The 15,348-nt window shown below is 35.1% G+C and overlaps 4 protein-coding genes and 1 long non-coding RNA gene across 5 annotated transcripts in view; 4 read left to right on the top strand and 1 right to left on the bottom strand.

The window, feature by feature from the left end:
• Positions 1-3,199: 3,199 nt before the first annotated feature.
• LOC110927952 lies at positions 3,200-3,489 on the top strand. The gene is made up of 2 exons (XR_002586029.2): positions 3,200-3,328; positions 3,428-3,489. It is a non-coding gene; the product is annotated as an uncharacterized LOC110927952 (long non-coding RNA).
• A 313-nt stretch (positions 3,490-3,802) lies between these two features.
• On the top strand, positions 3,803-4,858 carry LOC110931978 (F-box/kelch-repeat protein At3g06240-like). Its single transcript, XM_035988099.1, has 2 exons — positions 3,803-3,880; positions 3,965-4,858. The coding sequence occupies exons 1-2, from the start codon at positions 3,803-3,805 to the stop codon at positions 4,856-4,858; spliced, it is 972 nt and encodes a 323-aa protein (XP_035843992.1).
• A 187-nt stretch (positions 4,859-5,045) lies between these two features.
• On the top strand, positions 5,046-8,838 carry LOC110931977. The gene is made up of 4 exons (XM_022175345.1): positions 5,046-5,454; positions 5,535-5,994; positions 6,378-6,544; positions 6,647-8,838. The coding sequence occupies exons 1-4, from the start codon at positions 5,046-5,048 to the stop codon at positions 8,836-8,838; spliced, it is 3,228 nt and encodes a 1,075-aa protein (XP_022031037.1).
• Positions 8,839-8,895: 57 nt separating this feature from the next.
• On the top strand, positions 8,896-9,954 carry LOC110931976 (ATP-dependent DNA helicase PIF6-like). Its single transcript, XM_022175344.1, has one exon. The coding sequence runs from the start codon at positions 8,896-8,898 to the stop codon at positions 9,952-9,954; it is 1,059 nt and encodes a 352-aa protein (XP_022031036.1).
• Positions 9,955-12,694: 2,740 nt separating this feature from the next.
• LOC110931975 (subtilisin-like protease SBT3) overlaps positions 12,695-15,348 on the bottom strand; it is a 2,860-nt gene continuing 206 nt past the window's right edge. Inside the window, exons 1-3 of the mRNA XM_022175343.2 lie at positions 14,513-15,348; positions 13,556-14,269; positions 12,695-13,440 (exon numbers count right to left, since the gene is read on the bottom strand). The exon at positions 14,513-15,348 is cut by the window's right edge and continues 206 nt beyond it. Coding sequence (XP_022031035.1) covers positions 12,923-13,440; positions 13,556-14,269; positions 14,513-15,348 — 2,068 coding nt within the window. The 3' untranslated portion in view covers positions 12,695-12,922. The remainder of the gene's footprint in view (positions 13,441-13,555; positions 14,270-14,512) is intronic.

Below are 15,348 nucleotides of genomic sequence, written 5' to 3'. Positions count from 1 at the left end.
ACGCCTTGGTAACACAGCAGATAAAATTGACCAATTTCAAAGTATAAATGGTAACACAACAGATAAAATTGACCAATTTCAAAGTAAATAGTTGGCAAACAATACCAAAAAGAATGGATTTTGAATTTCAAAATGTAAATCAACGGTGGATAAGTGTGACCCGACTTTGAGTGCGAGCGTAATTAAAACTTAGTCTATATATTTATTATTAAGTTTATTTGTTTAGGGATAAGATTAAAAGAAAAACATGATAACATGCAAATACGTTATTTTTTCCATATCAATTATCATACTCAACATTTCACCTCAAATATTTTTTGTTAATCGTGACCTCAAAATTGAAAAAAAAAAAACAATGTTATTTTTACTACGTATATATTTATCAAAAACAGGGGAAATATATATATAAATAAATTTATTCCTGTGTATATATATAATAAAATAAAATTTATAATTTGATTTTAAATAATCATGTCAATTCAACATTCACAGGTTAGGATTAATTCAAAAACTAAATTCGCAACTCAGACTTTGGTTTGGATTATCAACCTATATATTTTTTTCCAACCAACGTATTATATTTTTTTTATTTGTTATTTTTCTCGAACAATTCTTTAGAATTTTTTTTTATTTTCAAATGTAAACAAAAATTATCTATGTAGTATATTAGAGGTGTTCATTCTTGAATTAGACTCGAAATGTCGAAATTTAAACTGAACTAAATTCGGATAACCAAATCGAATTCGGGTATCAATAAAACAATGTAAAAACTATAAAAAAACATATGAAAGTAATTTTACAAAATGAAATTTTAAATATATAATTTTGATATGTTGTTCGTCATTGTTTTTATACAGATAATAAGGGTAATTTTCCTGTATCAATTATATGAAATTTTAAATATATAATTTTGATATGTTGTTCGTCATTATTTTTATACACATAATACAAAATAACATTGTTAAGTCCAAATTAAAGTACGATACTTTGTGGTCACGGTGATCGTAATAATTTGAATTCTATGAGAAACTGACAAGAGGAAAAATAACGTTTGTATATAACAATTTTCTTCTATTAAAAAACTAATTAAATCAACAAGAGGAAAAATAACGTTTGTATATAACAATTTTCTTCTATTAAAAAAACTAACTAAATGCAATGATAATTTTAGTGAGTTAAATTTATCCAATAATATTAGGAGTGAGAAATTATTAAGTGAGACTTTCCTTGAATTTTACAACTAAAACACCAATTTGGTAAATATTATTTCCACCAACACTCTTTTGGGGAAAAACTCTAAAATGTTTTCCCTCCAATTTATTCATTACTTAGCTTAGTTACTAAGCTTACTGTTGCTATAATGAGTTTGTTAACATACATCCATTTTAATTAAAAAAAGCTATAATAAGTTAGTTAAAAATGAAAAAAAAAACTGTAATAACTTAATTAAAGAATACAATTAAAAAACACAATGATAAACAGAATATCATAACTTTGTATTTATAAAATTGTATTTAAACTATTTTTATTTGCTTAAAAATTGATCTTTATATCCAATCAAAATTGTATTTTTCAGTTTACAATTCATTCCAAACACATATCAATTGAGAGGTATGGGTGGTGGTTATCCAATTCCAATTGTACCACAAGGGCCTTCAAGTCATGGACGATCAAACCCATCTCCAGTGACAACCCCACCTTCCGTAACAAACCCACCCCCCGTTACAAACCCACCTCCCGTCACAAACCCACCTCCCGTCACAATCCCTCAAGATAATGATCCAAATACTTAGACGGATGAAGAGTTGATTTGGGCGTATGACTATACCTTTGCTCAACTACAATTTGGGGCACTACATATTGGGGAGGGGCATTATCGTCCATTGGCAAACACTCCTACAATGCCAAACCATCCACCATCTTCAAACCCCCCTCATGTGGAAGACCCCCATCAAACACAAGGAGTACCGAACTGGGCTGAAGGGTACGAAACCGATCCTGGAGCGGAATACGAACCACCCTTGGATGAAGAAATGATTTGGGAACCTTAAAAAAACGTTATTGATGAATGCATCCACCGAAACGACGATGATAATGATTGATTCTCCTATGATTTGGTGTTTTGTTTTTGAGTAATATTTAATGTGATTTACTAAATGTTCTATTATGTGTTAGTTATTTTTATTTCAATGTATTTTTGTTTTGTATTAGTTTGAATTTTATTTATCTAGATGCTTCGGTTTTAATTATGTATTAATATAACTTTTTAATTTTAAGGTTATTTAAATTTTAATCATGTATTACTTTAATTTTAGTTGGCTCCCTCTCTTATCTACTTGACCTTAAAAATTAAACAGATATAAATTTAAATATATGTAATTTTTATTTTTTCTTTGACTAACATTGAACATTAATAGGATATGTCTGGTCATTGTACGGTCGACGAATTTTCATCATTGAGAAATGATAGAGCTTGGTATAATCTAACCTTTGTTATGGTCGAACTTATTTGGCATGACGTCGAGGGAAAGAGATTAGTCGTCATTTTTCTTGATCAAAACGTAAGAACATTATTTTATTTTGCTATATGTTATACGAGTGAATGTTTTTTCACCACTAAATGTGTTCTTTTTTTAGAGACAAAAAATTGTTGCGATCGTTCCACAACATTTGATACACCTATATAATGACGCTACATTGGTGGGTGGCTTTTTTTTGTTGAATAATTTCCAAATTGAGAATCTCCACTATCATGAGTACCCAAAGTACCATAATTACCTCTTAGTCTGTTCGGAGAAAAAAAAATATCATCAATGAATATACGAAGCTTTTATCACTGGAGCTTACGATTCCAAGAGGTGCATGTATATATCCGTTGGTGCCTTCCATTATGAAATTGAAGCATGACAGAAGACCTAAAAAACTTATTATTGGTACATATAAAATCCCATTCTTTATTTTTTAATTAAAAATATAAAAGGTTATATATTTATATATTAGATATGGTGTATACAATTTGGTTGATTTCATTGTAGATGTGGTTGGGAGGATAATAGAAGGTAAACGGGATCGTTGTTTCGAACTTTCTCTTCGAGATAAGACGTAAGTTATTATTTATTAACATATTAGAGACATAATATTTACACCGTATGTAACAAAAAACTAATTTTAAAAGAACTTTAACCTAAAATTGTTGTGTACAGTGGTCATACAATACAAATGTTTTTGTCCGCCCTGAAGCCTTCCGATGTTATATGTACCATTCGAGCGGTGCAACGAAAGTCTATCATATACGTATCACGTGTCAAGTTGGTTCACCTACCGGATAGTACGTTATGCTTTAAACATCAACTTTCTAAAAAATTAGTTACATTTAATGGGTCATGTAATTTAATAAAAGTTGTTTTTTTTTTATTTTTTTTTTCAGTTAATATTTTGAAGTCTACAGAACTGAGTAGGATTACGTACGACCCAGATATGCTCGAGGCACGAGATATTTAAATTATGGATCTATACTTAAGTCCCTGTTCATGATAGAAACATTGGGTGTTTTTATATCTTTAGTTGTTGAATATTAAAATCCATGATGGTGTTATGTGATTTGCTTTTGGTTAACTGCCTTTATGTTTATTTCCTACTTGTAGAAGTATACTTTAGTTTGTTTAATATTATATTATGTTGTAACAAGTATGTTATATTACTTGATTTAAAAGTAATGGTTACACCTATTTTTCACCAAACTATAATTTAGATAGGTTGGACAACTAAAAAGTTATTATTTATCTTAAACGAAGGTATCACCATGGCTGACCTTCCTATTGAAACAATATTTGAGATATTAACGAGGGTGCCAGCGAAGGTCGTAGGACGTTCTAGGAGTGTTTGTAAGGAATGGTATGCGTTGCTGTCAACTCGAGATTTCATAAGGGTACATTGTTCTCGCTCATTAGTTTCATCTAACTAGAGAGTTCTCTTAATTGACGACCTAACATGCTCTGTTCATCCGATCATCTTTCAATCCTATGATTATGGGCCAAGGTCAATAGTTACATTACCATTCGACCACCAAAATAATGATGTGTCAATACTTTCACATTTGAATGGATTGTTGTGTGTTTGCTTGAATCATACAAACGAGTTGCTTCTTTGGAATCCAACAACTACTGCTTTCAAGCGTTTGTCAACACCTGATTCTCTTGGAATCTATATAAATAATCTTGATGCCGTTGGTTTGTATGCTGATGATGCCGATGATTACAAGGTCTTGCATATCAAGCGTAGGTGGGGTGTATATGAAAGCTATGTTTATTCTAGGGAATTAAACTTTTGGAGAAATATTCCTTTCTTAACAAGACAAGAGTACCTTAGCCCCAATTTCTATTGGTCACCAGGCACATTTTGTGGTGGTACTCTGTATTTCACTCTTTGTGAATGTTGGGTTGGAGGTACAAATGTGGTGATTTGTTTTGATATTAATTCAGAGCAGTTCAAGGAGATAAGCTTTCCACCTGTTCCATCTACGGGATTTGTTCAAGGTGTTTTAGTGAATGTAAAAAATGAGCTTCACATGTTTGCCACGACTGGCTGGTTTGAGATAACAATTGACCTGTGGACGTTAAAAGAGGATTACTGGATTAAGGTCTTATCGTGTCCTCCGATCCCCCCAATATCATTGTCATTGTGGGGCGATATAACACATTACGTGACGAATGGTAATTGGTTTGTGATGACTAAATTAGGGAAGCTTTTTACTATTGAAATGGATACGAAGCCCTTCGAAATTCTTTATCCAGTTACTTGGTTTCGTGGTTATAAGGGTGCGGTGTTTGTGGAGACCGTCGTTTCACCAAGTATTTAGTTTGGCTTTCACTTAATGTTATCATTATGTATTCAATGTTTTAAGAATTTTTGTTTTCTATTTCTGGTAATGATGTTATTTTGTTTAAGTGTCGTGTACTAATCTTGTAATAATTTCAGAATTTCATCATCTATGATAACTATCTTTTATTTAATTTGCAAGGTATTTGACACTTTAACAATTTACAATGACTAATGGACAACCAAACCATCTTAATCAAGCTTCTAGCTCGAGTACATCTACTAAAGCTGAAAAACGAAAAGGGTATAACAAAAGATATTATGCTGCACGCAAAGAAAATAACAAAGTCCCCAAATTTGGGAGTGGTGAGGTCTCCCAAAGTGCTTCATCGCTATCTTTAATGAGTAATAGATCAACAGAAAGGACACCGTTAAGAAGTTTACAGACTAATATTACTCAATTTACCCAAATGACAAACGTGAACGCGTCAAGTATTTCTACCGTGAGACGTAAGGAGTACAATGGAATGCATATTTCAAACGGTAGTCAAATTACATCAACCCCGACCAATGATGTTACGCCGACAACCACATTCCCCAATGTAGTTGATGAAGTCACTACCAGAACATCACGAGGTTTCTATTTATTTAACATTGATTTCTTTATTGAATTTGATATCTTTAAACTTCATTACTTAAGACAACGAATTTTTTAGGTGTTCGAATTCAACCACGTACACTTTTACCTCAATTTTCTGAAGTAGTTGATCAACCTTCCTTCCAAAATGAGAATGTAGAAGATGATCCATATAACTTTGTTTACGATCATTTACCTAGAGAACATCGTGTTTTAAAAGAACGTGGTGCATGTCCTGATTGTGGAGCAAAACGTTTTCAATTTGAATTTGATACCTTTTGTTGTATGAGTGGGAAAAATGTGTTAGCAAATTCAGAAATTCCAGAGGAATTGCACCGACTTTTCACATCGCAAGATGAAATTGGAAATATTTTTAGGCAAAACATTCGTGCTTATAACACGAATTTTTCTTTTGCCTCAATGGGAGTGACGTTGGATGATACATTGAACAATATGAGAGACGTTGTATATACTTTTCGTGCACATAGAGGAATATATCACAAAATCGACCAATTAGTTCCGAGGGATGGAACCCCTAGGTACCTGCAGTTGTATTTTTATGATCCTGATGCCGAGTTAGATCTGAGACTCCAATGGCCAAATCTTGATCGTCGTATTACTTAGATTTTGACACGCGTTCTTTCTACAAACCCATATGTCGATACATTTAGAAGACTTGCAGAACTAGGACCTCTGGACAACTATAGAGTCACTTTGAATGCTTCGGTTGAACTTGACCAAAGGGTGTACAACCGACCAACGACATCGGAGGTATATAAAATATATTATATTAATTAAAATTATTTAATAGTATTGCTTATTTTACTTACTTATAGTTCACGATTATATAGGTTGCTGGTATTTGGGTAGAAGGTAATGACAATATCACTTCGTATAAATGAAGTATTGTTGTGTATGGTAGGTCTGAATATAGCCAAACTATTCAGCCGTACTTCAGTTGTTACGATCCATTGTCGTATCCTCTATTTTTTCCTAATGGTGAGTCGGGTTGGCATGCAAACATACCACGTCACGGAGTATCAATAAATGAGGTTCGCAACAATGACAACATCGAAGGAGAAATGGAAGGTACCAACAATTTATTATCCTTTTTAAGTGAAGATCATAAAAATACCGTAATGCGTCTTATTTTTATTAACTGTTTGTTTTTAAAACATCTTCATCGTTCAGAGGCTAACACACAAAGTGGTAGAACAACCGTGGCTATGCGAGAGTACTACAGTTACAAGTTCCAGATTCGATCTACCGAAAACGTGCTTCTGTTCGGTGGTAGACTGCTACAACAGTTTGCGGTAGATGTTTACATAAAAATAGAGACGTCACGCTTAGAATTTTGTGAGAGAAACCAGGCTAAGATACGGGCCGATTTGTACCAAGGTCTTGTGGATTGCGTCAATGATGGTGAGGTTCATGCAAACAGAGTCGGGAAAAGAATTGTGTTGCCTGCATCTTTCATCGGAGGGCCTCGCGACATGCGACGTCGGTTTCTAGATGCGATGACTTTATTTCAAGACGACGGCAAGCCTGATATGTTCCATACAATGACGTGTAATCCTAAGTGGCCTGAGATATGTGATAATTTACATGTTGGTCAAACTGCACAAGATCGTCCAGGCCTTGTTTCAAGAGTGTTCCGGGGTAAATTAGAAGATCTTAAGGAACAACTCTTCAAGAAACATATCCTTGGGGAAATTAAGTCATACGTTTATGTCATCGAATTTCAAAAGCGTGGTTTGCCGCACGCACATTTTCTCCTTATTATGTACCCGCAACACAAGATCAATAACGCGGACAATTATGATAAGGTTGTGTGTGCTGAAATTCCTAACAAAAAAAGACATCCCAAATTGCATGAGATGGTTATCAAACACATGATTCACGGTCCTTGCGGCAATTTACGATTAAGCAATCCTTGTATGCAGGGTGATCCTAAAATTTGTCGTTTTCACTATCCTAGACAATTTAATGAACAGACAACACAAGGAGAGGATTCGTATCCGTTGTATCGATGGAGAGACACCGGGATAGAAGTGGATGTACGAGGAAAAACACTTGATAATAGATGGGTGGTCCCATATAACCCAAGGCTTTTGATGATGTTTAACTGCCACATCAATGTTGAAGTTTGCTCAAGTATAAAATCTGTGAAATATCTTTTTAAATATGTTTATAAAGGACATGACAAACAGGTTATTCAAGTTGATCAAAGTGAGCCAGGGGTTGTTGTTAATGAGATAAAGAGCTTTCAAGATGCACGCTACATATCGCCCCCAGAGGCTATGTGGCGCATTTTTTCCTTCTCTCTTTCTCAAATCTCTCCTTCTGTTTTAGCCTTACAACTTCATCTCCCAAATAATCAGATGGTTAGATTTAGAGATGATGACTTAATGTCTAATATTGTTGATAGGGAAAGGGATAAGAGAACCATGCTAACAGCATTTTTTGAGAGAAATAGAATCGATGAAACAGCATGGGTATATTTGTATAAAGATTTTCCAAAACACTTTACGTGGAATGGAAGCACACGCCGTTGGAATCCTCGTGGCCGTAAAAACCAAAGAGGTCGTATCGTTTCCGCTAATCCAGCCGAAGGAGAAAGGTACTACTTACGCCTACTTTTGTCAAATGTCAGAGGGCCTACTTCTTTTGAACATCTATGCACAGTTAATGGTCAACGGTGTGAGACATTTCGAAAAGCAGCTCTTGAGTTAGGCTTAATAGAAGACGATGAATATCTATCACAATGTCTCGAAGAAGCCTCTACGTTTCAGTTTCCTAATGCTCTTCGAAGGTTATTTGCGACCATAATGATTTTTTGCCAACCTGGAGATATTCGAAAGTTATGGAATGACCAGTTTGAATCACTGTCTGAAGATCATCGGTTACACTGTCAAAGTATAGAACGAGTTCAAAATATGGTTCTTACTGAAATTAGTGTCTTGCTACAATCCATGGGTAAAAATATCAATGAATTCGACCTTCCTAAGATAACAGACGACTTTAACTTACAAGATGCAGGTTATCGTGAGTTACAAGAAGAGTATGGGATTGTTTTGGAACCTGAACACTTGAGTGCCAAAGATTCACTTAATCCGGACCAGAAAAACGTGTTTGATGAGATCATGATGCATCTTGATAATGATCTTCCAGGCGTGTTCTTTATTGATGGCCTAGGTGGAACTGGAAAAACATTTTTGTACATTGCCTTGCTTACTGAAATTCGATCACGTGGTCTTATTGCTCTCGCAACAGCTTCATCAGGTGCAGCGGCTAATAATATGCCAGGAGGTAGAACGGCTCACTCAAGATTCAAGATTCCTCTTAATCTTGAAAATAATTCAATGTGCAATATCAAAAAATAGAGTGGGGCCGCTAAACTGATTCGGTCTGCCAAAATAATCATATGGGATGAAGCGTCGATGGCTAAACGACAGGCGATTGAGGCAGTCGATCGTACATTCCAAGACATTATAGGCGTTAGTCTCCGATTTGGTGGGAAGATAATGGTTATGGGAGGTGACTTCAGACAGGTGTTGCCGGTTATTAAACGTGGCACTCGAGCACAGATTGTAGACTCCAGCGTACGAATGTCACCTCTTTGGTCTTTGACTAAGAAGATGCGGTTGACCATAAATATGAGAGCGCTGAAAGATCCGTGGTTTTCTAAATTTCTTTTAAGAGTCGGCGATGGAACTGAAGAACCAATCGAAGGAAACTATATTCGCATACCCGATGACATGACAATTCAGTGCAACAACAGAGAAAACGCTATAAAAGAATTGATCCATGCCATCTTTCCATCAATTGAAGATAATGTATATTCTTCAGATTATATAATCTCTAGAGCAATATTGTCCACTAAAAATGAGAGTGTTGACGAGATTAATAATCAAATGATTGAAATTTTTCAAGGGGAGGAAAAAGTTTATTACAGTTTTGATGAAGCTGAAGACGATCAGCGTAACTTCTATCCGGTCGAGTTCTTAAACTCGCTAAATGTTAGTGGTTTGGCGCCTCATAAGCTTCGTTTAAAAATTGGATGCCCAATAATATTGTTACGTAATATCGATCCATCACATGGCCTGTGTAATGGCACGCGGTTGATATGTAAGGGTTTCATGCGAAATGTTATTGATGCGGAAATTGCAGTCGGTCAACATGCCGGAAAAAGAGTTTTTTTGCCAAGAATCCCTCTAACCCTTTCTGAAGATGACATGTTCCCATTCAAGCTGAAAAGAAAACAATTTCCAATTCGACTTAGCTTTTCCATGACGATTAATAAAGCTCAAGGTCAAACAATTCCGAACGTTGGTATTTATCTACCGGATTCTGTATTTTCACATGGACAACTTTATGTCGCGTTATCAAGAGGGATTTCAAGACAAAGTACGAAGATGTTGGTACATCTCGCCAAAGAATTCAAACAACGCGGAGTTTACACATCAAATGTTGTCTACCAGGAAGTGTTGCGTGATTAATTAATCGCATCCGTATCAAAAAGAAGGTAAATTAGTAGATTTTGTGCCTTATTTGCTTCCAGAAATTACCTTTTAATTACTATTTTAAATCACCTGTAAGCGTCTAACAATTTTTTTATGTGTCGAAATCTGGTACAGTAGAGGAGAAGATACAAGAAAGTCATAAGCGAACGGATGTATTGGTAAAACAGGAAGAGATACAAGAGACTCCCCACATTTTGTTTTTATTGGTTTGTCCAGCTACTTGACTGTTTTGAACTCTTCTTGTTTTTAATTATATCTACTTCCTTGTTTTGTACTCTTCTTGTAGAAGATCACCAAAGAATCAATAAACTAACAGAAAAACCAGTGTCAACATATCACGAATAAGAAAATTAACTTAAGTACTATACAATATATCACGAGACGACGGATAAACTAACGGTAAACAATTATACTATTGTAAATTGCCACTCCCGCCGCATTGCGCGGGTACGTGACTAGTATATATATATATATATATAGGAGAAGGATCCGTCAGGAACCACCCTTTATTGCGAGAACCGTGAGAACCAATGTGAACACAACCTAAAATAGCTAAAAAAACCCAAAAAAAAACCTAACCCCCACCCACGCCCCCCCCCCCCCCCCCCCCCCCCCGCAAAACAAAAAAAACCTAACCCCCCCTTTATGTTAAAATCGCTACTTTTAGTAGCAAAAAAAAAATTTATAAAGTAGCGATTTTTTTATAAAAAATATTAAAAAAAAATTTTTGTGTGTGTTTTTTAGCTATTTTTAGCCATTTTTGGTTGTGTTCATATTGGTTCTCGCGGTTCTCGCAATAAAGGGTGATTTCTAACGGATCTTTGTCCTATATATATATATATATATATATCAATCTATTCTAATATACTAAAGCTAATTTTGCTTATGTGTCATTTATACATAAGCCTACCCTATTATATTGACAAGTGTCATTCTTTTGCTTTCATTATTTAAACAAGATTTACCCTATTATATTCAACTAAATTTTAAAAAACCATGATTTTAGGATCTTAGTTTTCCACATTAATCCAAAATAAGTAATTTGCAGCTTTTAAACTTTTTAATTATGTTTTATTAAAAAAAATAAAACCATTTTTTCTTGAGAGTAAAATTCTGTAAATGTAATTTTACTAAAATATATATATATAATATTATAAATCAAGAAAAAATAATTTAATTTGAGAACAAATAAATAAGTGAAGAAAAAGAAAGTCAAACTTAGACTTGAACATGAAAAGACTATTAATTTATAATTTAGTAAACTAAATAGTGGTATGACTTTTTGCTTTACTTTTTTTAAATTTTCACGAACTTTTTTAATTTAGCACTAAAAGTGGGAGTTCTAGTAATCTTATCCGCGTGTTATAGAAATGTTATAGAAGCTGAAGTAATGTTAATTGGACTTTCATTCCTATAATTTTTTTAACGCACTATCTGACAAGAAGACTCCATTTAAGTTTAAAAGAAGACAATTTCCTATTGTTGTATGTTTTTCCATGACGATATATAAAAGTCAAGGCCAGTCATTATCCAAAGTAGGTATGTTTCTTAGACAACCAGTATTTTCTCATGGCCAGCCTTACGTCGCTTTGTCCAGAGTTAAAAGCAGAGATAAACTCAAACTCGTAATTGTTGATAATATGGCAAACTTACGAATACGACATTGAATGTTGTATATAAAGAAGTTTTTAGATATTTGTATTTGTATCTATATATTTCTTAGAGCATTCACATCTTGTCCACCATATTTTGTGAGAGGCTCTCCCATATTATAGATAGTGGTTACGAGGGGTTTTGAGTGAAAGAGAGAGAAAATGTTAGTGTTCATCCGTAATTATGGAAGAACATTGTTCACCTTATAGATTTTTTAAAAATTTTTAGAAAGTTTGTTGTGACTAGAGGAGAGAGAAAAATAAAGATAAAGATATATAAAAATATTATATAATTGAAAGTGAGAGAATTATAGTCATTTTTAGCGTAATTTTAAAGATCAAAATGATGGATACGATATGAATGTTCTTAGATGTGAATGTAAATTTGATATGTAATTATAGATTAAAAATTTGCAAGTACAGTATCTATTTGTATGTTATAATTTTTTTTCAATTTTTTTGTTACCCAACCCCGTGTACCATACGAGTTTTAACCTAGTATATATATATATATATACACACACAACTCTTATTGGCAACATTGATCAATAAAGCTTAGTTCAAATGTGAAATGCCCGATATTAAGTCATTAATCTAATAAGTAATAACAACATTAAAAATTAGGAATTGCAAACTGAATCATCGAGGGCGAGAGCGACCATCGTCTCCAGACCATAGCTCCACACAACTATTGACTGCCACCTGCTCGGTTGATCACCACCGGTCCAACACCAGCTGCGACCGCCCACACATAAAGATATGATTTTTTGATCCACTTCCTACAATTTATCCCTAATTGAGTGACTGTTAATTGGTAGAATTGGATGCTTTGTTTAACCATAAGTTGGGTGTTTTGTTGAGCCCTAATTAAGTAATTGTTTAGCCTTATATGGTATGTCATTCTAATACTATGATTTTGCCATGTTTATTGCTATAACATTAATCGTTCTTTAAAAATAAAATTAATCGGTTAAGGCCTAAGGGAAATTTTTTAGGCTCGTCCAGGGCATTTCACTTGAATTCCCTGTTATGGTATTTTAAACCCATTTTCTTTGCTCTTCCAAGTTTTCTTTAACTTACTGTGCTTTTTGAATGCCTGAAAAAAAAGAAACTTCAGTAACGTAGAAACCTTTGAAATTTGAATCGTTCTTTTTCAGTTTTCAATATATATTAAGACTATAAATTCAAAAATTCCATGATACTTGAATTGCATGTCGAATTGATCATTACTTGTAGAACTGAAGCTCTTTGGAGCATCAAAAGCAGCAGGAGGCTGCACCTTTTGTTAAACCTTAGGGTGCGAGTGCAGATACGATCGGACTTCTAACGACATGAGTTCCATTCACCTCGAACCAGCTTAGATATCCACAATTACCAAAATACCCATAATAGGCCGGAGGAGCATCAGTTATGTCAACATCAACAATCACCTCAAACGTAGCTGTACTGTATTTCCCTTCAAAAAAGATCGTTGAAGGGTTGACAACAACGTTCATCCCCGTGGAAGGAGTGTCCACCACTGCTCGATATGAAGAACTTGACGTCCCGACATTTGTTAACACTCTGTGAAAAGTGGAACGAGTGGTGTTTGTGTTATTTAAGATCAGCATAAACGAAGGGTAGTTAAGATCAAGAGTCGCATTTGAACAATTAATCTCTGATTTCTTTGAAAAAATTTGGATTTGGTGTCTTGTGTAGTTCATTGCACATAGATAGTTGATGTAGTCTTGTGGTTTGATGTCATAAATCAGCCCAGGGTCCATGGCCTTGTTTGGGTTAACGTGGCCCGCACCGTAATCCAGAGGGGTACCTTGTATTATTAGAGAGAATATATTGTTAGGGTTATTGTAATTATTTGTATTTTGATAACTTATCAATAGTACACATAATAATATATAGCTTATGCAGTTTTTATTATTCTATACCTGGTTCGCCGAAGGTTATGTCCATGATTATGCTTCTGTTATTGTCGAGAATATCGGCTGTTGTCATCATCGCAGATCGTATTGCAGCCGGGCTCCAGTCACGATGGGTTGATTTCAGTAAAGTGGCGATGCCAACAACATGTGGCGAAGCCATGGATGTGCCGGATACGAGTTTGTAATCACTGAGCAAATAATCATCTCCGATTGGTGCGCTTGCTCTATTCGGTGCCCATGCAGCCAGGATATTGACTCCTGGAGCCAAGAGATCGGGTTTTAGGATCCATGGAGATTGCGTGTCGGGGCCTCTTGAGGAGGTGTGTGATACTTGTGGAGCTGGCTTAACACCTAATAAAGTTTCACCATACTTAACGCTAATACTTGCATTTTTGGTGTTGATTATGTAATTTTTTAACCGATGACTGACCTTCGGTTCGAGCACAACATATGGCAGATTGAAGTCTGTTGGCCGGAGAAATTTACTGTCGTCAGACTCTGAAATGAAGATAGCTCCAGCAGCTCCACTAGTTTCCAATTCAGTTTGTGACATTCCATCACAGAAAATGTACTTGCCTTGAACATCTTTGGGATCAAGAGAACCATCATCACAAGCTTCTTTGCTTTTGTTTCCATATCCATAGTATATAGGAACCCTCTCTACCAATAGATTTTGGGGGAAAATAGATTTCCCAATTAGGATTCCATACTTCTGATCACCTGGCGTAACATAAGTAACAAAATCTCAGTTTTTGATTAAATTTACATTGAAATTAAAAAAATAAATAAACAAAATAGTGTATTCAGATTTTATTTTAAAGTTACTGGAAAAGAAATGAATTATGATGTTGAGTCCACTTCCTCTACTAGTGGACTTCAAAAAAACCAAATATGTTTCAAAAGCATCCAAGAAATGCTTTTACGTTTCCTAATCCACCAAAAAAAAAAAAAAAAAAAACTCACCTGGCGTAACATAAGCCGCGAAATCTCGGTCTATTGTTCCTGCGCCAACGGTGGTGATCCATGGAGCTCCATTAAACATAGTGTACGGATGAGGGCCCCCATTACCAGCTGAGCAAGATACAAATATCCCCTTTTCCATAGCTGCAAATGCTCCAATCGCGATAGGGTTTTGGTAAAACTGTGTCTCGTGGAACCCTAACGACAATGACATCAGATCTACACCGTCTTCTATTGCTTGATCCATTCCAGCTAGTGTATCACTTGCTGCAGCATCATATGAGTTATTGAAGAACCACACTTTGTACATGGCTAACCGTGCTTTTGGTGCTATTCCAGTAGCTGTTCCTTTGGCATAACCAAAATAATCAGCAGACTGTACTCGATTACCAGCTGCTGTTGAAGATGTATGTGTTCCATGTCCTTCGAAATCTCTAGGCGAATCATAGTCATCTGTTGTGGAAATGTTCTCCTTTAGATGCTTCATCCCCTGGCTAAACGAACGTGCGCCTATAAGCTTTTTATTACAAAAGTTTTCGGTTTCACAAGTCCCGCGCCATCGAGAAGGTACATCCGACATCCCTTTGTCATGGAAACTCTCACTTTCTGGCCAAATTCCAGAGTCTAGTATGCCAATAATCATATCTTCACCGAAACTAGAAATCGGCCACAACCCAGCATGTTTCTTTAGTCCCAAAAACTTAGGCGTATGTGTCGTGTGAAGCTGGCCAAGTTGATCCTCAAACGTTGCAAGATGTCCTGGCATCTTTTCAAGCTGCTCGAGTTGCGATTTAGTGAGAACCGCACTGAATCCGTCCATGACATGGTTATATGTGTAG

The sequence above is a fragment of the Helianthus annuus genome, chromosome 3 (genome assembly GCF_002127325.2).
Source record: "Helianthus annuus cultivar XRQ/B chromosome 3, HanXRQr2.0-SUNRISE, whole genome shotgun sequence".
Lineage (NCBI taxonomy): Eukaryota > Viridiplantae > Streptophyta > Magnoliopsida > Asterales > Asteraceae > Helianthus > Helianthus annuus.
Note: the sequence above shows the minus strand (reverse complement) of the source record. Positions and strands in the feature narration are given on the sequence as shown.

What these genes read in the sequence shown, in the direction of transcription:
- LOC110931976 (XM_022175344.1), top strand. Translation starts at nt 8,896, where the DNA reads ATGGCTAAACGACAGGCGATTGAGGCAGTCGATCGTACATTCCAAGAC.
- LOC110931977 (XM_022175345.1), top strand. Translation starts at nt 5,046, where the DNA reads ATGACTAATGGACAACCAAACCATCTTAATCAAGCTTCTAGCTCGAGT. An exon ending in CACTACCAGAACATCACGAG is followed by an intron (nt 5,455 to 5,534) that starts GTTTCTATTTAT and finishes CGAATTTTTTAG; the next exon opens with GTGTTCGAATTCAACCACGT. An exon ending in CATCGAAGGAGAAATGGAAG is followed by an intron (nt 6,545 to 6,646) that starts GTACCAACAATT and finishes TTCATCGTTCAG; the next exon opens with AGGCTAACACACAAAGTGGT.
- LOC110931978 (XM_035988099.1), top strand. Translation starts at nt 3,803, where the DNA reads ATGGCTGACCTTCCTATTGAAACAATATTTGAGATATTAACGAGGGTG. An exon ending in TCGTAGGACGTTCTAGGAGT is followed by an intron (nt 3,881 to 3,964) that starts GTTTGTAAGGAA and finishes TCATCTAACTAG; the next exon opens with AGAGTTCTCTTAATTGACGA.